The sequence below is a fragment of the Loxodonta africana genome, chromosome 25 (genome assembly GCF_030014295.1).
Source record: "Loxodonta africana isolate mLoxAfr1 chromosome 25, mLoxAfr1.hap2, whole genome shotgun sequence".
NCBI lineage: Eukaryota > Metazoa > Chordata > Mammalia > Proboscidea > Elephantidae > Loxodonta > Loxodonta africana.
The window spans coordinates 28,212,597-28,232,905 of NC_087366.1; the positions used below are offsets into that span (position 1 = coordinate 28,212,597).

At 44.1% G+C, this 20,309-nt stretch overlaps 1 protein-coding gene across 1 annotated transcript in view; it reads right to left on the bottom strand.

The window, feature by feature from the left end:
• Positions 1 to 644: 644 nt before the first annotated feature.
• The window catches only part of TNN (tenascin N), an 82,474-nt gene continuing 62,809 nt past the window's right edge, over positions 645 to 20,309 (bottom strand). Inside the window, exons 19-22 of the mRNA XM_064276610.1 lie at positions 13,449 to 13,545; positions 12,384 to 12,551; positions 4,160 to 4,323; positions 645 to 1,840 (exon numbers count right to left, since the gene is read on the bottom strand). Coding sequence (XP_064132680.1) covers positions 1,700 to 1,840; positions 4,160 to 4,323; positions 12,384 to 12,551; positions 13,449 to 13,545 — 570 coding nt within the window. The 3' untranslated portion in view covers positions 645 to 1,699. The remainder of the gene's footprint in view (positions 1,841 to 4,159; positions 4,324 to 12,383; positions 12,552 to 13,448; positions 13,546 to 20,309) is intronic.

Here is a 20,309-nt window from a genome sequence, read left to right on the forward strand (position 1 = left end):
CATCCCCACGCACAACAGAATGAAACAGTGCTCAGTCCTGTACCATCCCCATCATGGGTTGCGGATCAAATCGTTGTGATCCATAGGCTCTTCGCTGGCTGATTTTCAGAACTAGATCACCAGGCCTTTCTTCCTAGTCTGTCTTGGTCTGGAAGCACTGCTGAAACCTATTCAGCAACACACAAGCCTCCACTGATGGACAGTGGTGGCTGCACATGAGGAGCACTGGCTGGGAATCGAACCCAGGTATCCAGGATAGACGGCAAGAATCCAACCACAGAACCACCACTGCACCTTGCTGAAAACATTAAAGTTTGACAAAAAAGAAAAGTTTCGGGGGTATGGCTTGGCCCTCGCCCAGAAGGTAAAACCTGGAGAAATCAAGGCAATAAACTCCACCGCAGTCCTGGAGGTAGGCTGTAGTTTCTAGGGCACTTGTTCTCCTTCCCACTCACTCCCTCGTCCAGTATTCCAAATGCCAGTGATTTGCCATCACACAAGAAAGAGAGCACAGCCAACCAAATTCCATTATAACACAAAAATTGTACCTTCACTTGCACTTCGGGTTAAACTTAGAATTTAAGTGCACTTAAGTGGAGAAAATACCACAAGGCAAATTTCTTTTTTTAAATCAAGTGGTTTTATTTATTTTTTTATTTTTTCTTGGATAGTAATTTAAGTTGCTTCACTGGTCACTGAATTCGCTACAGAAATTCTTCCAAAATGATAGGAAAATAAGCAAAAAGGATCTGACCATGCCAAGTCTCCATTCAAATAGTAAGCCCCAAGGCCAAGCAACTCCAGCAAACCCAAGGGTCAACAGTGTGGGAGGCCCCGGATGGAAGGAGGCTGAGGACCTGATGGGCAGCAAGGCGAGTCGTAGAAGAGTCTCTGGGAGGTACCAATTATCAAGAGAGTCAAATTATTTAAAGTTGAAATGAGTGAGAATTTATTGACAACATATGCAGATCTATGAAAGTGATTATGCAAATCCCTGGACAGGGGGCACATAAACATAGCAGTAAAGTGAAAGCTGTGGTTTCCAGCTGCTGAATACTAGTCTAGCTAAATGTGAATCCATCTGGGCCTCTTTTTGTTCCCTTTACTCTTCCTCAAAGGACTGGCAATTGAAGGGAAGGGGGAGATTTACACTGTTTTCCTCAAAACTCAGTGGGAACAGGAGATAACAAGCATCAGACTACCTCAGCCCTGACCCCTTGGTAACTAGAGCCTCTCTTTGGTGCTTCTTTCCAGAGAGAAGATTAGTATTTGCAGAGCTTTTTAAAAAAAAATTTTTTTCTAGAACTTTCTAATTGGTGAAGTCCTGGATGATCCCCTTTTTGCCCTAATCAAGTGTATTTTTTACTGGAGACAGCCTGAGGAACCATGCAGTTCCAGTACTGCCCTATCCATGCACACTGTGCAAAGACTGTTTTGTTGATGTTCAGGACCTCCAATGCAGATAATATCACATGGGCAATAAAACAGGTGGCAGGGAAGGGACCTCTGTGCCTTCAATTTTGGTGACATGCTTTGAATCACACAGGCCACATAGGTTATCCATCAATCTCAGAAACTAGAGGCTATGAACATCCCTCAAACTGTCATTGGCCAGTCGCCACTGTCTGCCCCAGCCCAGGCTTGCACAGCCCCAACCTGAGCTGGTCTTGTCTCATGCAGCAATTGCTCAAATGGGTTATCAGAGTGTTCTTGTCTTTCCTCCTAGCGTCCGCTTCTTTCTGCCCAAGACAGGCTCCCTGATGTAGCCATGGGGGCGGATTTTCAACTCCACGTAAGGAATGGAGAATTCATGTCCTTTCCATGGCTCCCAGTTTATACCCTGCATAAAAAGCCAACATCAGGAAGAGGAAATTGAGAGGTGGTGGGTGGGTCTTGCTACCAGGAAACGTTCCTTTGCCAGTGAAACCCCTCCCTCTCTGCTTAAAAAGATCATCTCCTGGTGTCTCCATGTGTGTCACGGTAGAACTAGGCTCCAGGGAGTTTTCAATAGCTGGTTTTCTTTTTCAGAAGTAAATCACCAGGCCTCACTTCTGAGGTGCCTCTGGGTGGATTCAAACTGCCAATCTTTCTGTTAACTGTTTGTGTCACCCAGGAACTCCCTCTCTCTGCTTAAAACCCATTGCCATTGCCACTGAATTGATTCCGACTCATAGTGACCCTATAGGACAGAGTAGAACTGTCCCATAGAGTTTCCAAGGAGTACCTGGCAGATTCTAACTGCCAACCTTTTGGTTAGCAGCTATAGCATTTAACCACTACACCACCAGGGTTTTCCCACCACACCTAGGGGAGAGAAAAAGACAAGTGGTGAAAGGGGGAGGGGAGTGTCTGATAAGGAAATGAGGGCCAATCTCAAAAAATACGCCCTCTGCTGGGCAGCTGGGGTTAGACAGACTGATGACTTGGAAGCTGATTGGCCGCCATGCCTCCACAGGAGGATGAGGGTGTGAGCCCAGGAAGTGGTGAGGCCAAAGAGGAGGCAAAGATAGCCCTGGTCAACCTGGCCAGCAATGATCAAATTATCTTTGCTTCCCTCTTCCTTTCAATAAATAAATAAATAAATAAAAGGCAAAAATAAACATTAATTGGCCAATTGTGTAACATCATTTTCAATTTAAACTACTTAGATATTAGCTCTGGGGTAACAAATAGCCTGCTGAAAACTAAATTTCATTTTATGTCTTTTGACTGGTGAGCACAATAATACTTAATTCACTTAATAACCCTGCAACCTGGCCAATAAAGAGCCCAAGTGACCGATTTTATGTATTTTAATTTGAGAGGTAAATAATAAACAAGAAGCTAAATGCCTTGCAGACTGTGGAGAGCACATTAACCAGACAAATGTCTTTTATTAGCAAATATGGGAATGGTTTGGGGCATGCTGGCTGCTCATTTCAAATATTTGATCTCTGATCACAGGCTTCCCTGCGCTGGCCCACACGCCGCCACCGTGATTCATGGGCCTAACCTCCTCGGCCTCCCTGGGGGCAAATTTCTTCTTCCCTTTGAAAATCACACAAGGATTGGGAGTTCTCGCAGCCTGGCCAGGGCCAAAGTAATCAAAATGGACCTGTACTTTAGATGTGCTAATATTTACAGTAATATCAGTATGGGGTGAGTCCTGGGGAGAGGTGGCTTCCTGGGGGCTAGGATCATGACCTAGAATGGGAAATTAGAAACTCAGGATGGGGGCTCTGAGGGTTCATGGAGAAGGGCAGATTAATAATGAGTAGAAACAAAGATCCAATTTTCGAGAAGCTGCAAGGAAGCAGACAGGAGATGCTCAGTAGCTGGCGAGGAATCCAGAAGAGGTACACAGGTCATGGAGATTGGAGAAATTGCTGGTAGGAAAGTTTTAGAACAAAGGAGGGGAGAGGAGCCCTTGTGGACTCTTAGCTCTGGTGTGCACACTCCTGAAATGGAGAGACTGGTTTAGCACAATGCCCTGAGCAGACTGATGTCCCTGGGTGGCGCAAGCAGTTAACACACTTGGCTGCTAACCTAAAGGTTGGAGGTTGGAATCTAGCTAGAGATGCCTCAGAAGAAAGGCCTGGCCATTTACTTCTAAAAATCAGCCATCGAAAACTCTGTGGAACACAGTTCTTCTCTGACACACATGGGGTCACCATGAGTCAGGACTGACTGTACGGCAACTGGTTTGGTTTTGGGGTTTTTGTTTTTTTTCTGGGTAGACTGTGGGTAGCTTTGGGTGAACTGGATCCAAGGGTGGGTCTGACCTAAGGCAGAAAGGAATTTTGTTACACATGTAATCAAAGAACTTGAGAAAAATAGCTCTGGTGTAACCAGGGCAACAACTAGAAAGGATTATAAAGTAGCCGTGTGTGAACAAGTGGGATGATGTGTGACCATGCCATCTCTGTCTTTGTACAGCAGCGAGCAGCCAGAGCTCTGCCACTAAGCAAATGTGGAGCAATGGTGGGGATGCAGAAAGGCCACAGAAGATGCACAGGGAGGGCCATGACCTCAAGGCCGTGGATCCTGAAGAAGAAGCTCTCCTGCCCTGATTGGACGTGCTAGGAGGAGAGGAGAAGGAGGAGACAACCTGGAGGGTGTCTCTCTGGGGGCTGGATGTGTGCAGAATCTGAGACAAAAGAGATGTTCACATGCCACCTACCTCACTGTGTTTGGTCTCCCCATATCTGCCATTAGGGTTGGCCAAGTGGCAGTTCTTGTACCACCAGCCACCATGATGTGTCAGGGCACAGTTGCTGAGAGCAATATCGTTGTCTCTGTCAAAAGTTGTAAACTTCCACCCATTGTGGTAACTAAGAGCATCCCCTGCAGGAGAGAAAAATGGGAGCTGAGAACTTAGGTTTAGCCATTGAGGGGGTTAGGCATACCTGGCCCAAAAGAGGACCTGACAGGAAGATCTCTAGTCATGAAAATGCCAAGAACCCAATCAGTTACATCACAGGTAGTCACCTCTCTGCTCAAAATGGCCACGATGAGAACAGGATACAGATGAACAGCTTCTCTTTCCTGGACTGTGGCCCAAACTTCAGGCCTGTTTCTTCAACTGCTTAATAGTGTTTTTCTTGGAAAGGTCACCAAACCAAAAACCCATTGCTGTCAAGTCAACTGCAACTCATAGCAACCCTAAGGGACAGAGCAGAACTGCCCTATAGGGTTTCCAAGGCTGTAAATCTTTACAAAAGCAGACTGCCACGACTTTCTCCCATGGAACAGCTGGTGGGTTCAAACTGCCGACTTTTCAGTTAGTAGCCAAATGCTTTAACCACTGCATCACTAGGACTCTTTGGAAACCTCACAGTCATGTCAAATTATTCAAAACCAAACTCATGAACTCTTCCCATACGACCTGATCACTCCTCAAACAAACTAACCACTCTCCCGTTTTCCCCATCTCTGCCAAAGGTCCCACGATTCTCACAGATGATCCCGATGCAAGTTAAAGTTTGAGAGCCTCTGGCCTCAACTTCATTTATTTATTTATTCAGGAAACATCCACTGTACACCCACTATAGACCAGTACTATGGTTGGCTCTGGGGATACAAAATGAGAAGATCCTTGTTTTCAAGAACTTAGCTGGGGTGGGTGGGGGCAGATACATGAAGAGCTGATGACACCTTGTGTAAAGGGAAGGTCCTGATTCCCTCAGGGCAAAAAAACCCAAACCCATTGCCGTTGAGTCAATTCCGACACATAGTGACCCTACAGGACAGAGTAGAACTGCCCCATAGTTTCCAAGGAGCACCTGGTAGATTCAAACTGCCGATCTTTTGGTTAGCAGCTGTAGCATTTAACCACTACACCACCAGGGTTTCCAACAGCTACTCCTTTATCCTTACCCAGCAAAAGCAGGCAGAGCCAGAACAGGGTGATATAGGCCACTCCCACTCAGACACAGAACACCACTCCATTTTCTCCAGTCAAAGAAAGATAAATTCTCCCTTTATCCGTATGCATTTCCTCCTCCCTTCAGGTTTCTTGCTGAAAAGTTAACTACAGCTGGAAGTAACACTCAGTGGCTCCCTTAGTAACCCTAGCAATGAGCACAGCTCACCTAACTTGCTTATAAAGTTCTCAGAGCTGTTTTCTAAGAGCGTGTGCAGAGGCTAGTTCTTAAAGGTCTGCTTGTGGTTCTCTAACCTTGGGCACTGGGAGAAAGAAAGGGGAAGCAAGTTCCAGCCTGAGCATGAGTTTTTTTTCCTGCAGATAGATTTTCTACCTCCTAGAAACTAATTTTTAGAAACTAAAGCCATACTAATACTCAGAATGTAGATAGTGAATGTACTCATAAATCAGAGACTAACTTTGCTCTGGTCATGAGGCCCAGCCTCGAGTATTCTTATGTATTAAGCTTATCTCCTTAAGCAAGATAAAGTTGAGCTGATGCTTGTTACACTTCCTCTCTTCTGAGTTTTCAGAGAAAACTCTATGAGAAACAAGCATCTCACTTCTAATATAATGGCTTTGGGTGAAAAGTCAGTTCTTCTCACATGCAGGATGTGGGTGTTGGTGGCAGGCCCATGAAAGATCTAAACCTGAGTCCATGTGGGGCTACTGAGCTGGTTATCACCCATCTCATCGAAATGTCACTCTAAGACTCACTCTCCTCTCCCAGCACTCCCCGGGGCAGGAAAGATGAGGACCCAGGCAGCTGAGCATCATAAACCAGGAACAGCCGTTAACACCATTCCCCCTGTAGGTCACACATAGGCCCAGGACCATGTGCCTGGGCCCTGAATGTCTTCTACCCTGGGGTCAGGAGGGGTTGAATAAAAGGGTTGAGTGATTTGTGCCATTTCTAGCTTTCTCTTTTATCCACGCACCCAATAATTTTTATTCTCTCTCTTTTTTAAGTGCCAGGCTTTATAAAAACCCACTTCAAAATAAAGAAGGCACTGGCATTTGTGGTAGAAAAGCCTTCACTGTGGATATCTGGCATTCCTGGCTCCTGTCCACTAAATACGGGTAGTGTTCCCCAGTCTCGTTTCCAAATGTTCACTGAGTCCCACACAGGTAGGACCTGAAATCAGCTGTAAGTGACTGATTAACCCACATAAGTCATTCTGCACCAATATCCATTTTCATGATAATCTCTAAAAGGATGAATATCGTCTTGAAGGTAAAGCTCCTAAGATGCCCCCCTCTTCCCACTTCACCCCAATTCTAGTACTCAGAATCAAAAACTAAACTTACACGCCATTACCTTGTTGGGGTTTCCTTCACGGAGGCATAATGGGCTTTCGGATATGGCTTCAGAGGAAGTTACAGTGGAGGGCCCACCTGGATGATCTGAGTACGGACAAGTCTTAAACCACACATTTTCCCCAGACCTACTCCTCTCTCAGTGCTAATCAGAGCTGTAACGAGTCAGAAACTGAGGAGAGGTAGAAAAAACCCGATGTCCATTTAGACAGCAACCGTCTGTCCACAGATAAACAAGATGTGGTATATCCATACAAAGCAATATTACTCAGACGCAAAGAGAAATGAAGTCCTGATAAATGCTGCAACATGGATGAATCTTGAAAACATGCTGAGTGAAATAAGTCAGTCACAGAAGGGCAGATATTATATGATACAATTTATATGAAATATCTAGAACTTGGCAAATGTATACAAACCAAAGTTTATTAATGGCTATCAGAGGGGGGATGGAGGAGGAAAGGGGAAGTCATTGCTCAGGGGGCACTGAGCTTCTGTTAAGGGTGACAGAAAAATCTGGAAATGAATAATGGTAATGCGCACACAACATAATGAGCATAATTAACATCAGTAAATTGTCAAGAAATCAAAAGACACATTGCATTGGGCAAATCGGCTGCAAAAGACCTCTTCAAAGTGTTGAAAACCAAGCATGTCACCTTGAGGACTAAGGTGCTCCAGACCCAAGCCATGGTGTTTTCAATAGCCTCATATGCATGCGAAAGCTGGACAACAAATAAGGAAGACTGAAGAATTGATGTCTTCGAATTGTGCTTTTAGAGAAGAATACTGAATATACCATGGATTGCCAAAAGAATGAACAAATCTGTCTCGGAAGAAGTACAATCAGAATGCTCCTTAGAAGCAAAGATGGCGAGACTGCATCTCACATGCTTTGGACATGTTAGCAGGAGGGATCAGTTCCTGGAGAAGGACATCATGCTTGGTAAAGTAGAGGGTCAGCGAAAAAGAGGAAGACCCTCAATGAGATGGACTGACATAAAAAAAAAAAAAAATTTTTTTTTTTTTTTTTTTTTTTTACATAGTGGCTGCAATAATGGGCTCAAGCATAACAATTGTGAGGCTGGCACAGGACTGGGCAGTGTTTCGTTCAGTTATGCAGAGGGTCGCTATGAGTCTCATTAACTCTCACCTAACAACAACAAATTGTACAGGGAAAAAATGGCAAATGTTTTGTTATATACATATTTTTACCACAATAAAAAATAAATTTGAAATGTTGAAATGAAAAGCTGGAGAGAGCTGGCATATGTGCGGAGATATCCAAATGCCCAGCTTCACTTGGACACCATGTCCTCTGAACATTGTCTCATCAAGTAGGACATGAGTAGCCAAGAGCTTCCAAAATTCCAAACTCTCCTCACGGGCCAATCAGCATATAGAAGGAAAGAGGAACCTCCAACAGCCCCGCTTTTGCCATTGTAGTGCAGAATTTAAAAGTCAGAATGACAGCCAGCACACGTGGGAAGACCAGATTGCTACCTAAATGCTGTGTATTTGAGAGTCTTCCCAGGCTTCCGATTAAAAAATACAGTCTCCACTGACCTGCACTGTGGGCCTGGACAACCTTAGAGCAGGAATTATCTCCTGATCACAGTTAAAATGCAAATACAGTCCTTGGGGGGAGAATCACATTAATTCATGAAAATGTTGACTCCCTTCTACCCACTTCCACATGAGCGTCAGTTCATTTACTGGATTATCTTAAGACAGGCCTCAGAAATGGTAAAATTTACTGGTGGAGGAAACGGGAATGGGGAGCCTTGGCGACACCACCTGGGAGGGCAGGTCTGAGGGAGGTACCAGCTAGGAGGCCAGTGAGGCCACCGGGTATCAGGGACAGAGGTAGGGCTCAGCTGCCGAGGGGAAACATCCCAACTTCATTCTGGGGAAGATTCCATCAATGGAACCTCTGAAGACTGGGACTCTTTAGCTGAGGACGAAAGGCTGAGAGCTAGCTGATCATGCTGGTCAAGAACAGTGAATGGGGTATTCGAAACAAAATAGGTGACCAGGCGTGCTCTGTGTGACCAAGAGCATGACCAAGAGGTCTAAGGAAGACTGAAGTATGCACACCCCATTACACCAAAGAGCTGGGAGATCCTGGAATAAGCTGTTGAGAAGGTAGTCCGAATGTATTTAGAGATAGGTAGAAACAAGGTAGGCAGAGTGCTTTGTCCTACAAAATGATGTTTTAAATCCCTCCTCCTTCAGTTAAGATCCTTTTAATCATATGAATAGCCATCTCTGTTTCCCAATGGCATTTTAAATGTGTCTCTTCAATGTCTGAATTTTTGTGTTTTGTATTCTACATTGGAAGTCCCTGGGTGATGCAAAAGGCGAACACCGTTAGCTACTAACCGAAAGGCTAGGGGCTCAAGTCCACCCAGACACCTAGGAAGAAAGTTCTGGCAATTTACTTCTGAAAAAGTAGCCATTGAAAACCATATGGAGCACAGTTCCATTCTGACATGCGTAGCGTCTCCTTGAGTCGGAGTTGACTCAACGCCAACTGTTTTTTATTCTACTTTGAGTGGAAATACTCATTACCCATTGCCGTCGAGTCAATTCCAACTCATAGCAACCCTGTAGGCCAGAGGAGAACTGCTCCATAGGGTTTCCAAGGCTGTACATTTTTACGGAAGCAGACTGCCACATCTTTCTCCCTCAGGGCAGCTGGTGGGTTCAAACCACCAGTCTTTTGGTTAGCAGCCAAGCGCTTAACCGCTGCCATCAGGGCTCCTTTTGAGTGGATGTAGTACAATATAAAAGGTTACCCAGCCCGTTTCCAACCTGTGGAGACCCAGGACCACTGAAAAGAGAAGCAACAATATCTAAAGGAGTGCTGGCTTCTCTAGCTGCAGCACCTTTTGTTCCAAGGATTGTTTTTTGTTTGTTTTTTTCCTTAAAATAATTCTTTGCATATTTTTCCCTACACAGCGTCTACTTAGAATCCTTGACCAGCTCTCCTGTGTCTGCAGCCCAAACCTCTCCCACTTTGTTTCCTACCATGTCACCAAACTCATCCATGTCACCAAGTCACCAAGCTTCTCTCTTCACTAACCCCTATAGGATCTCTTGGAGTCTCAGAGACTATCCTTTAAGATATAGAGCAACCGTAAGATTATATTAAAAAGTCATATTAGAAATTTCATTTTTTTATTGTGATTTAGGTGAAAGTTTACATGAATTAGTTTCTCATTAAATGGTTAATAGACAAATTGTTCTGTGACATTGGTTGCCAACCTTGTGATTCGTCAACACTCTCCCCTTCTCCACCCCAGGTTCCCTGTTTCCATTCGTTGCACAGTTTTCCTATCCCTCCCTGCCTTTTCATCTTTGCTTTTGGGCTGGTGTGCCCATTAGTCTTCTCGTACACATGACTGATATATGAACCCTGTCCCTCATGTGTGTTATTGTTGGCCCTAAAATGTCTAGTCTATGTCTGAAGAGTGAACCTCAGGAGTGACTTCAGTATTGAGTTAAAAGGGTGTCTGGGGGCCATACTCTTAGGGTTTCTCCAGTCTCCATCAGACCAGTAAGCCTGGTCTTTTGTATGTGTGTGTGAATTTCAATTTTATTCTACATTTTTCTCCCGCTCTATCCAGGTCTGTCTATTGTGGTCCCTGCCAGTGCAGTCAGTGGTGGTAACCTGGAACCATCTAGTTGTTCTGGGCTCATTCTGGTGGGAGTTGTGGTAGTTGTGGTCCATTAGTCCTTTGGACTAATCTTTCCCTTGCATCTCTGGTCTGATTTTTTTTTTTTTTAACCCACCTGCTCTGTACCAGACTTTATGCTAGGTTCTGGGAAACAAGAGCAAATATAAAATTCATACATCTTTAAAATTAAATTATAAGATCTCAAAGAAATTTTCCATTAGCAGTTGACCACTTTAGATCACGGTCCCAGAGATTCAAAGGTATTTATGTATAGTACTCTGCCATTAGGGGTACTTGAGTGGATAATTTTGAGAAGACCTGCAAGGCTTCAAGAATATACCCCAAACAGGACCCAGCAATTCCACTCCTAGGAATATACCCAAAAGAATCGAAAGCAGGTACATAAACAGATATTTGTTCACCAGTGTTCACTGCAGCATTCTTTGCAGAAGCCAAAAAGGGAAAACAACCCAAGTCTCCGTCAACAGATGAATGGACAAAGAAAATGTAATCTATTATTCTGTCATAAAAAGGAATGAAGTTCTAACACATGCTACAACATGGATGAGCCTTGAAAGCATTGTACTGAAGGAAATAAACCGGACAGAAGAGGACAATGTTCAACAATCCCATTAATAGGAAATACCTAGAATAAACAAATGCATAGAGATAGAAAGTAGATGAGTGGTCACCATGAGCTGGGGGTGGTTAGGAGGGAATAGGGAGACATTGCTTAATGGGTACAGAGTTTTTACTTGGAGTAATAAAAAAAATTTAAAACAAATGGTGGTGATGGCTGCCCAACACTGTGAATGTGGTTAACGCCACTGGATTGTACACTGGAAAATGGCTAAAATGGCAAACTACATGCTGTGCATATTTTACCACAATAAAGAGAAGAGTGCACCCTGATCTCCTTGCTCTGCTCAGTCCGTGCTCACTGCTAGGCCTTCCCAGGCTGGAATGCCCATTCCTTTCCCATCTAAGTTCTACCCTTCCTTCAGGCACGAGTCTCGCCCACAACCTTCAAGAAGCTTCCTTCCATTGCCACAGTCCTTAATGTACCCATCTATTCCACATCCCTACAGCTCTGTTTTCCTTACCACCTATTTGGCTCTTTTTAAAAGTTACGTTATTATTCACCTATTTACACATGAGTCTAAAGGGAGAGACTGTGTCTGATAGAGTCAGTCAGCTTCTGCTCACAGCACATTCCTACAGCTACATGAAGGTCTATCAAAAACATGTAAAAGTCAAACAACAGACTTACTTGTCAGGGCTTTAAAACTATAAATACAGGTTTAAAATATAGTATTAAAACAGTAACCACACCTTCCCTCTTAGATAAAGTAGTCAATGATATAATGCCAGTGTTTCAGTCACGTTGCTTAATTTTGTTCTTTTCCTTCACAACTGAACACACCATCAACCGGCTTAAATCCAATGAACAGCTAATTGAGGCTAAAGACTCCCTGCTTCCAGCTTAACTGCTAATTTCTGTGTTGTCACAGTTGTAATAAGTTAATGAGGCCTATACTTCTTATAATTTGAATCAGCACTTTCATTTTTCTGTCTTCGCTTATGGCAAAAAGCCATAAAATATTTAAATAATAACATACACTGCTGTGCAAAGATGGCAGTCACACTGTTGAAGCTGAAAGATTGGCAGGTACCAGGCAAATAGCCCATAAAGTGGGCTCATCTGCTAGCATAAAACAGCCTGAATCTTTTTTTTGAGGGGGATGTCAATGTATAGTGTACAAAAGTTACAGCTATATGATGGTCATGGATTGTCTTACCCACTTTGTTCACCCCCAGCCCCTACAGGGAGTAGCCCTTCAACTGGCAATGTGGATGATTCGCCTCTGCAGAACAATATTCCAACCCCAGATCCATGGCATGTGGCAAACCAATCCTCAGACGCACAGACAGCAAGAGGCCCTAGCAACAAAAAGAAGAAGCAACAAGAAAACATTTTTTCTTACCTGCTGTGCCTCGGTATTTCCCAACAGTTAACTTATACCGCTCCTTGCTGGAGGCCACTTGGAAGAAATCGTATACAGCATAGGCAGAATCGTTGGCGGTCTGTAAATCCACTCTCACCTCATACCGGGGAGAAGAGCCAGCAGTGAGATTGTGTAGCTTGTCAAGGCCTAAAAATACAGAATAAAATTCCAATAGCCGATCAACCCATGTGTGTGAGCACTCACCATTTGCATCTGATACTTTCAGGACCAAAAGTCAGCTTAGCCTTTATCTGCCTCTACTAATGAGGGGCCTTCCCAGTACTTTCTCTTTGGGGGGCTCATTTTCTTATCCTATTGTTTCTTTGGCACAGTCATGCCAACAAGAACAAGAACCATATCCCGTGGAAGTGAGTAGGGGAGGGTACTCATGGGATGAGCTTGCCTCCATTGACTCCCTCTTTCTAGCAGAAGCAGTTGTATGTATCATCCACTTATCTCACCAGACAAGTAGAAGAGTATACTAACTACTCATTCTAAGATCTCTGAAGGGGGTCTTGTACCAAGCAAATCACAAACATCATCAACTCAGAAACCAAGTATCCTGATTATGACTTTTTAATTCCTCATTTCCCAGTTGGTGTTTTGGCCATTTCATTCTCTCTAAACATCTGTTCCAGAGCAAGGCACAGGGAAAAGGGAAAAAACAATGCCCATAATGACTGGCAATACTAGCAAAACTTCAGACACTACTGGAATTACCCCTTGATAACATCCAGAATCCCAATCAATCAACTATTCTACTACTGTGGTTTGTAAATTCAGGCTTCAGGAAGATCCTGTAGGGCGTAGATAAAATGTAAAAATCACCTTGTAACAGTCCCACCCTTTCACAGGACCAGAGCTCGTGAGAACTTTCCCAGCAATGTGGTCCCACCAACACCCTGGTCTGCAAGTTCCTCAGAGGGTCCACGTCACCTGCATCTCTCCCTGAATGCTGTAAACTTCCATAAGCTGCCTGGCCAGCTTTTCAAGGGAGAAGTTACCTCTCTAAACCCAGCCCTCCTGGATTACCAGAGATCATACCAAGCCAGAACTCCCTCATGGGGTCCCCAAAGCCTTCCACGTAGGTCCGCCAACGCTTGAAGAAATCCAGCTGCCCACTGTTCCGCCTCTGGAAGACCTGAGAAAGGAGATGAACAACTCACTCTGACAAACTTGCACAGAAATAGCTGAGTGGTAGGGGAGCGGTATTTGAATTACTCAGGGTAGTGCTAAGAGATAAGACTTGACTCATACACTGACTTCCTCTGGCTAGCGTATCTTTCTTTTTAAAAAAAAATTTTTTTTTTATTTATATATTGGATTAAAAACAAAACAAAAACCAGCTGCTGTCAAGTAGATTTGACTCATAGTGACACCATGGTTGTCAGAGCAGAACTGTGCTCCGTACCGTTTTGAATGCCTGTGATCTCTTGGCAGCAGACTGCCAGGCCTTTCTTCCCAGATGCCTCAGCATGGACTCAAGCCTCCAACTTTTTGGTTAGTAGCCAAGCACTTAATCATTTGCTCCACCCAGGGACTCCTTATATATTGGTAGATTCATGGGTTCCACTATATTAATAAGCATTCTCTATGTGTTTTTTATGTATACAACAGTATATTGAATACTGAAATGTATATAATAAAAGCAGAGAAGGTTCTTGCCTGAAAGAAATTTGCATTCCAGGGCAGGGGAAAATTTGAGGAGCTGGTGATATGGTTGTTAGTGGTGGGTTGGGTAGGGAAGGACATTCCAGACCTCTGCCTACTCTCACCTGTCACCTTTACCATCTATTCAACTCAGTTGGACACTTTATGTTTATATGCTGTCTTTTGTCCCCTTAACTCATTTGAAAGTAGGAATTCTTCCTTAATTCATTTGACTCTTGACATAGGAACCTTCTTATGGAGAAGAAATTTCATTTACCCAACAAATATATATTGAGCATCTCCTATGTACTAGGCACTGTGCAAGATGAGGTGCAAAATGAATAAAACAAATATTTTCTGCCCTCATGGAGCTAATAGTCCAGTAAAATCATCAAACAATGAAACAAATAAGTTTACAACTAAAATTGTGACAAGGGCTATGAGGGAAAGGCATGATAGTATCGTGTGAGCATGCACTAGGAGGACCTGACCAGGGAATAGGAAAGCTCCCCTCAGGAAGCGGCTGAGAGCTGCAGGACAGGTAAGAGCAGTCAGGCAAAGGACTGCAGGCAAGGATGTTCAGACTATGGGGACCGATTAGGAAGGAAAGAGGAGGGAGGCTGGAGAGATGGGCAGTGTTCAGAACTGGTGGGACTTTAATAGGTGTGTTGAAGATGTTGGCTTATTATAAGAGTGTTGGAAGTTATCAAGGGGGGTTAAAGCTGGAAATGGCATGCTTTTATTTATATCTTGATAAGATCCCTCCAGCTGCAAGTATAGAGAATGGACTGGCCAGGGGCAAGAGTGGCTTCAAGAAGACCAGATAAGAGACCACTGTATAGTACAGGTAAGAGAGGATGGGAGCTTGGACTAGGGGGCTGCTCTGGGGATAAACAGAAGTGGATGGAAGGTTAAATTGACCAAACTTTTGATGATCATGAGCTGGAAGAGATAAAGAAATCAAGAATGATTCTTGTGTTTTGGCTTGGAGAACTGGATGGCTATGCACTCAGCTATTCCCTGAGATGGGGGATTCTGAAAGAGGGCAGGTCTTGTGTGTGCAAGTCATGAGGTCATTTTTGGAACATGTAGAGTGTGAGGTACTCTTGCTCATCCTGGTAAGGATGCCACCTAGTCAGTTGAATGTAGGAGATAGAGTTCTAAAGCAAGGCCTGGCTAGATCGATAAATGTGGGAGCATGTCTGAGACAACGCTACGTGTCCCCAAGTTCTAATTCATTTTCCTGTTCCCAGAAACACAGGAAGACCTTGTCTTTTTCAGCCTCTTTTGAAGTTAAGTTGGAGCCATGTGACTAGTTCTAAATAAAGGGCTATAAGTAGAATCACAGAAGAATGAGTGGGGTTCTCCATGCTCTCCCTTCCATTGCTATGGTGCCACTGTGCCATGGTGAAGGTCACATGTTAAAAGGGCAGAGCCCAAGATGAAAACTGCCTGACTCCCTGGGTCACCACTTAGAAGTGGCTGCCAAACCCAAAGAAGAGTTTATGCAAAGTGAGGAAAAAAAAAAAAGCTTTATGTGTTAAACCAAAACCACTGCCATCATGGTGATTCCGACTCATAGCAACCCCATAGGACAGAGAACTTCCCCATAGGGTTTCCAGTCGTAGGTCTTAATCACCGTGCCACAGGGCCTCCCTTTATGTGTCAGATCATTGGAATATGGGGCAGGTTTGTTATAGCAACATTATCCCATTCTATCCTAACTAATACAGACAGCCATTGGGACATAGAGGGTAAATGAAGCCATGGGAAAGAATTAGACCACCTAGGGAGAAAAAAAGGAACTGAAAAGAGAAAATGGCCTAGAATCAAGCTTCGAGGAACTTCAGTATTTAATGGCCACATCAACGAGGATGAGTTGATTAAGGAGACAGAGAAGGAGCAATTAGAGATGTGGAAGAAACACAGGAAAAATGTGGAATCAAAAATGCCACAAAGAGAATATATTTCAAAAGGAAAGACATGGTCAGCAGTGTCAAATGCTGAGGAGAGGTCAAGGAACAGGAGACTAAAACTGCCCAGAGAATTTAGCAACACAGAAATCCCTGGTGACTTTATCAAGTGCCCTGTTACCGAGAGATGAACGCAGAAGCCAGGCTGGAGTGGGTTAAGGAGTAAGTGAGAAAATGGAGACAGAGTTGGATATCATTTCTTGAAAGAACGGGCTGCTTTATTTGCAAAATTCCTCTATTTTGTGAGGGAAGGCAGTTCCAGTCCAAGTAAATTGGATTCCTTCCTATGACGTAAACTTGAAAAGTACCTCTATATGTACTATTGGAATTGATAATACATACAATTCTGCCTGACCTTGACAGCCAAGCAAAACACTATCTCAGGTAACCTGCTCTCACTCATCTTTCTCTCGGCCTATTTTCCTTTGAATTCATTCAAATGCAGAAGCCCCAGCGCAAAATCCAGTCTCCCTCCCTCCACCAGCCTTCACAGCATGTGCCTTGAGGTAAAATACATTATCTTGAATTTGGGGACTTCCAAATATTTGTGCATTCTTTACATTTTTCTCTGGGAAGTGACAGGGAGGGAGGAGAAGAGTGGGTTCCTGGAACAATGCTAAAGCTCCATGTGGGAAGATCACATTGGCCAACGCTTTCTGAAGCACCATCCATGTTTGCTGGCCCAGGAGATACTGAACAAAGGCATCAGCAGGCAGGGGAAAGCCCCGGCCTGGAGTCAGACCACAGCCACTGGCGGGTAGGTGATGGTGAGTCAGTCATTTCTGTCCCTGAGCCTCAGTCAGATCGTAGTAAAACAGGGATGGAAACAGGAAAGAGGTGACTGCCTCACAGAGGGGCTGGGAGGACCAAATGAGAAGGTGCACATAAAAACATTCCATAAATGGTAAGAAGCCAAGCAGAATTCAGTAATTACTGTGGCAAACATAACACACTGCACTAACATTGTTGTTCTCGTTTCACAACAGTTCATCTTCTAACAATGTCTCATTCCTTTCTTGGCTCCCTTCACTTTTTCTTCACTCATTTTTGGAGTCCCTGGGTAGTACAGTTAAATGTGCTTAGCTGCTAAATGAGGTGTCTTGGAAGAAAGGCCTGGTGATCTACTTCCAAAAAGTCAGCCGTTGAAAACTCTACGGAGTACAGTTCCACTCTGACACACATGAGGTCGCCATGAGTCAGAGCAGACTCAGCTGAGAGGGTAGCGGTGGTTCCATAGTCGAATTCTTGCCTTCCACATGAGAGATCCAGGTTGGGTTCCAGGCCAGTGCACCTGTACCTCATGCACACCCACCACCTGCCTGTCAGTAAAGGTGTGCAAGTTGCTATAATACTGAACAGGTTTCAACAACAGGTTTCGACAGAGCTTCTCAACTAAGATGGACTAGGAAGAAAGGCCTGGCAATCTGCTTCTGAAAATCATCCAATGAAAACCGTATGTTCTGTTAGACTTGGAGTCACCATGAATCAGGGGCTGACCCTACGGCAGCTAACAACGGCAATCGTTTATTGGGCACCTAAGTGCTGGCTCAGGGACAAGTATACATCATGCCATTTACATACATAAAAGTCAAGAGTCATATAGCTAATTATTTAATAGTCGATGCAAAGATAAAACACAAACCTCCTCCTCCTTTAGTCAGAAAGCTTAAAAATACCAGCTCTCTACTAAGCCTATTTCCAATAACTTTGCTTGTTAACTTCATAGCACGGTGCCTGTTCCAACCACTTCCCTGAGGCTCTTCACTTATTGTGGATTGTGGAATCCCAAGACAGATGTGGCGCAAATGCTTGGTTCCATACATCACATCAAACCGAGTTCCCAGAATGAGGCTGGGCTCAGATCCAATCCTGCCCTCCTAGGACAGACACATTACCAAAAAAAAGACCAAACTAGTTGCTTAGGAGTCGATTCCAACTCATAGCAACTCTTTAGGACAGAGTAGAACTGCCCCACAGGGTTTCCGAGAAGCGGCTGGTGGATTTGAATTGCCGACCTTTTGGTTAACAGCCAAGCTCTTAACCATTGTGCCACCAGGGCTCCAGGACAGATACATTACAAAGGCATTTTGCCTCTATTTCCAATCAGTGACCATAGCGCCCACAAGAATATAAGCAATTCTGACAACCAGAGGGGACCCCTGACATTTCAACAAGACCCTGGCCTGAAAATATTCCCTCTAAGAATAACACAGATGTAATACCTCTGCAAGGAAAGAGGGATCTGCCTTTTTTCATTAGCTCCAGAAGGGATGGCAGTTGACCCCTTTGAAACTTTGGGTTGACACTGTGAGGACTGACCTTGAGATCTGTCAATTGGTTGCTTGAGTTTTGGTCACTGCTGCCTCTTCGTATATAATCTGCTTGACCTTGAGAGCTAAACATGATAGGAGTGGTCGTGCTGATTGTTATTTTTTTAATAATGCTTCTACCTGTACATGTAAGCTCCACAAACAGTGGTGCTAGTGCTCTTTGGATCAACATTTAGACCCTACTCTACCACTTACTAGCTGTGACTGTGGGCAAGTTAATCTAGACACGCTTTTCCCAAGTGTCAGATCAAGATGTAAATAGTCCCCTTACCATGGGCTTACACTGAGGCTTTTGCAAGGTCATTAATCATAATAAATCATAACATACCTAAGCCAGAGTCTGGCACATACAGACATAGTAAACACAATAAACGTTAGTTTTCATTTTATTATATCAGATCCCAAATGAACCCACCCACAGGGATCATTTCTACGTCTTGATCAGGCAGCTTTAATTGACTGATTCACAATCTAGTTGATTTCCGTCCCATGAGATGAGGTGAAAACACCTTATAATGAACTATTTGAGGTAACAAAATAAGTCTCAAGGTGGAAAAAAATCTTTTTATGTCTGGCTCTACACTACAGAGTTGTCATTGGACTCTAGAACTTTCTCAAGATCCTGAATGTCTAAATCAGGAAGAGGAAAAAATCCAAATTCCATTTAATTGTCTCTGGACAGGGCCTCTAATATAGTCCTTAAGACTTGAAAGATGGAAAACAAAAAAGGAAATATTCAAGACTTTTAAGTGTTCCCTGATGGTCTTCGTTCCAGCCTCCCACCAGCAGCCTCTGTCACCACAGGGTAGGGCTCTTCTGGCCTACAAATCAAATAGGGTTCCTGCTGCCTGGGATGGAGATTTCCTCCAAATGACTCTAAAAGCTCAATAAAAAGAAGCAATGTTCTATAGATTATCCTTAAGTGACAAGACTCTCGTCAACCCAAAAAACATGGAAACTGTCATTATTTTGTGAAGAAGTTTTCAGGACTCCATACGTTTTCTGGAGTGTGTTGTCTTTAAGGAGAACCCTACAGGATCTCAGTACATGCATTACCTCCAGAAGTCTGAGTCAGAAAACAAGACTCGGGGTGTGGTGGGGAGCCTGTGTTGGTTAGAACGCAGAATGATTTTATTATTTCTGGAATTGGCCTCTGTGTTCCAGTAAGGATCATTTGTCTGGGTGGGAGATACAAGGCGAGCTCCTTGAGGGCAGGGATTTTGGTCTGTTTGGTTTACTGCTGGGTCTCTAGTACATACAACAGGGCCTGATGCAGAGTAGGCACTCAATAAATATTTGTGGACAAAATCATGGGTACTCCCAGGCAGGTTAGGATCTCTCTAAAAACAGCACAAGCCACAAAAGTTCCTCTCTTCCTGGATAAAGAAGTACAGCTGTCAGGGGTTATATGAGGTGGCCATGACCTGAGAAACAAGGCCCTGCACGGAGCCCCCTGGGGCTCAGCTTGACTCACAATCCAGCCACCTCCATCAGTTTCCATATTGCAGTACACCTGCGGGGGGCCAGCTGGCGTCACCATGCAGGTAGATGGTGTACAGGCCACTGGCAATGTTGCTGTTCTGTTGAACTTGACTGCAGACAATCAGGTCTTTTCCTAAAAGTTGCCCTATGTAAATGTCTCCTTCCCTGTGCAAGCTTGGCTTTCAATAAGGCCAGGCAAGACAGTACACACTTCAGTTGTCAATTATGGGCACAAAGGCAGAGAACTGGGCTTCAAGCCGGAAGGGACTGAATGCTTGGAGTTACAACGATGCTGATGAGAAGCAGCAGGTACAGCCCTATGGGTCTGGTCAGGTGGACACTCCCCATGTTACATTCTGTCCTCTTATTTGCACAAATCAACCGGGAATTACCCCAATCCAATCCAATTACTGCCTTTGAGGCGTCAGATGCAGCTGTGCAGATAATAAGTTTTTTCACTGCTGCTCATC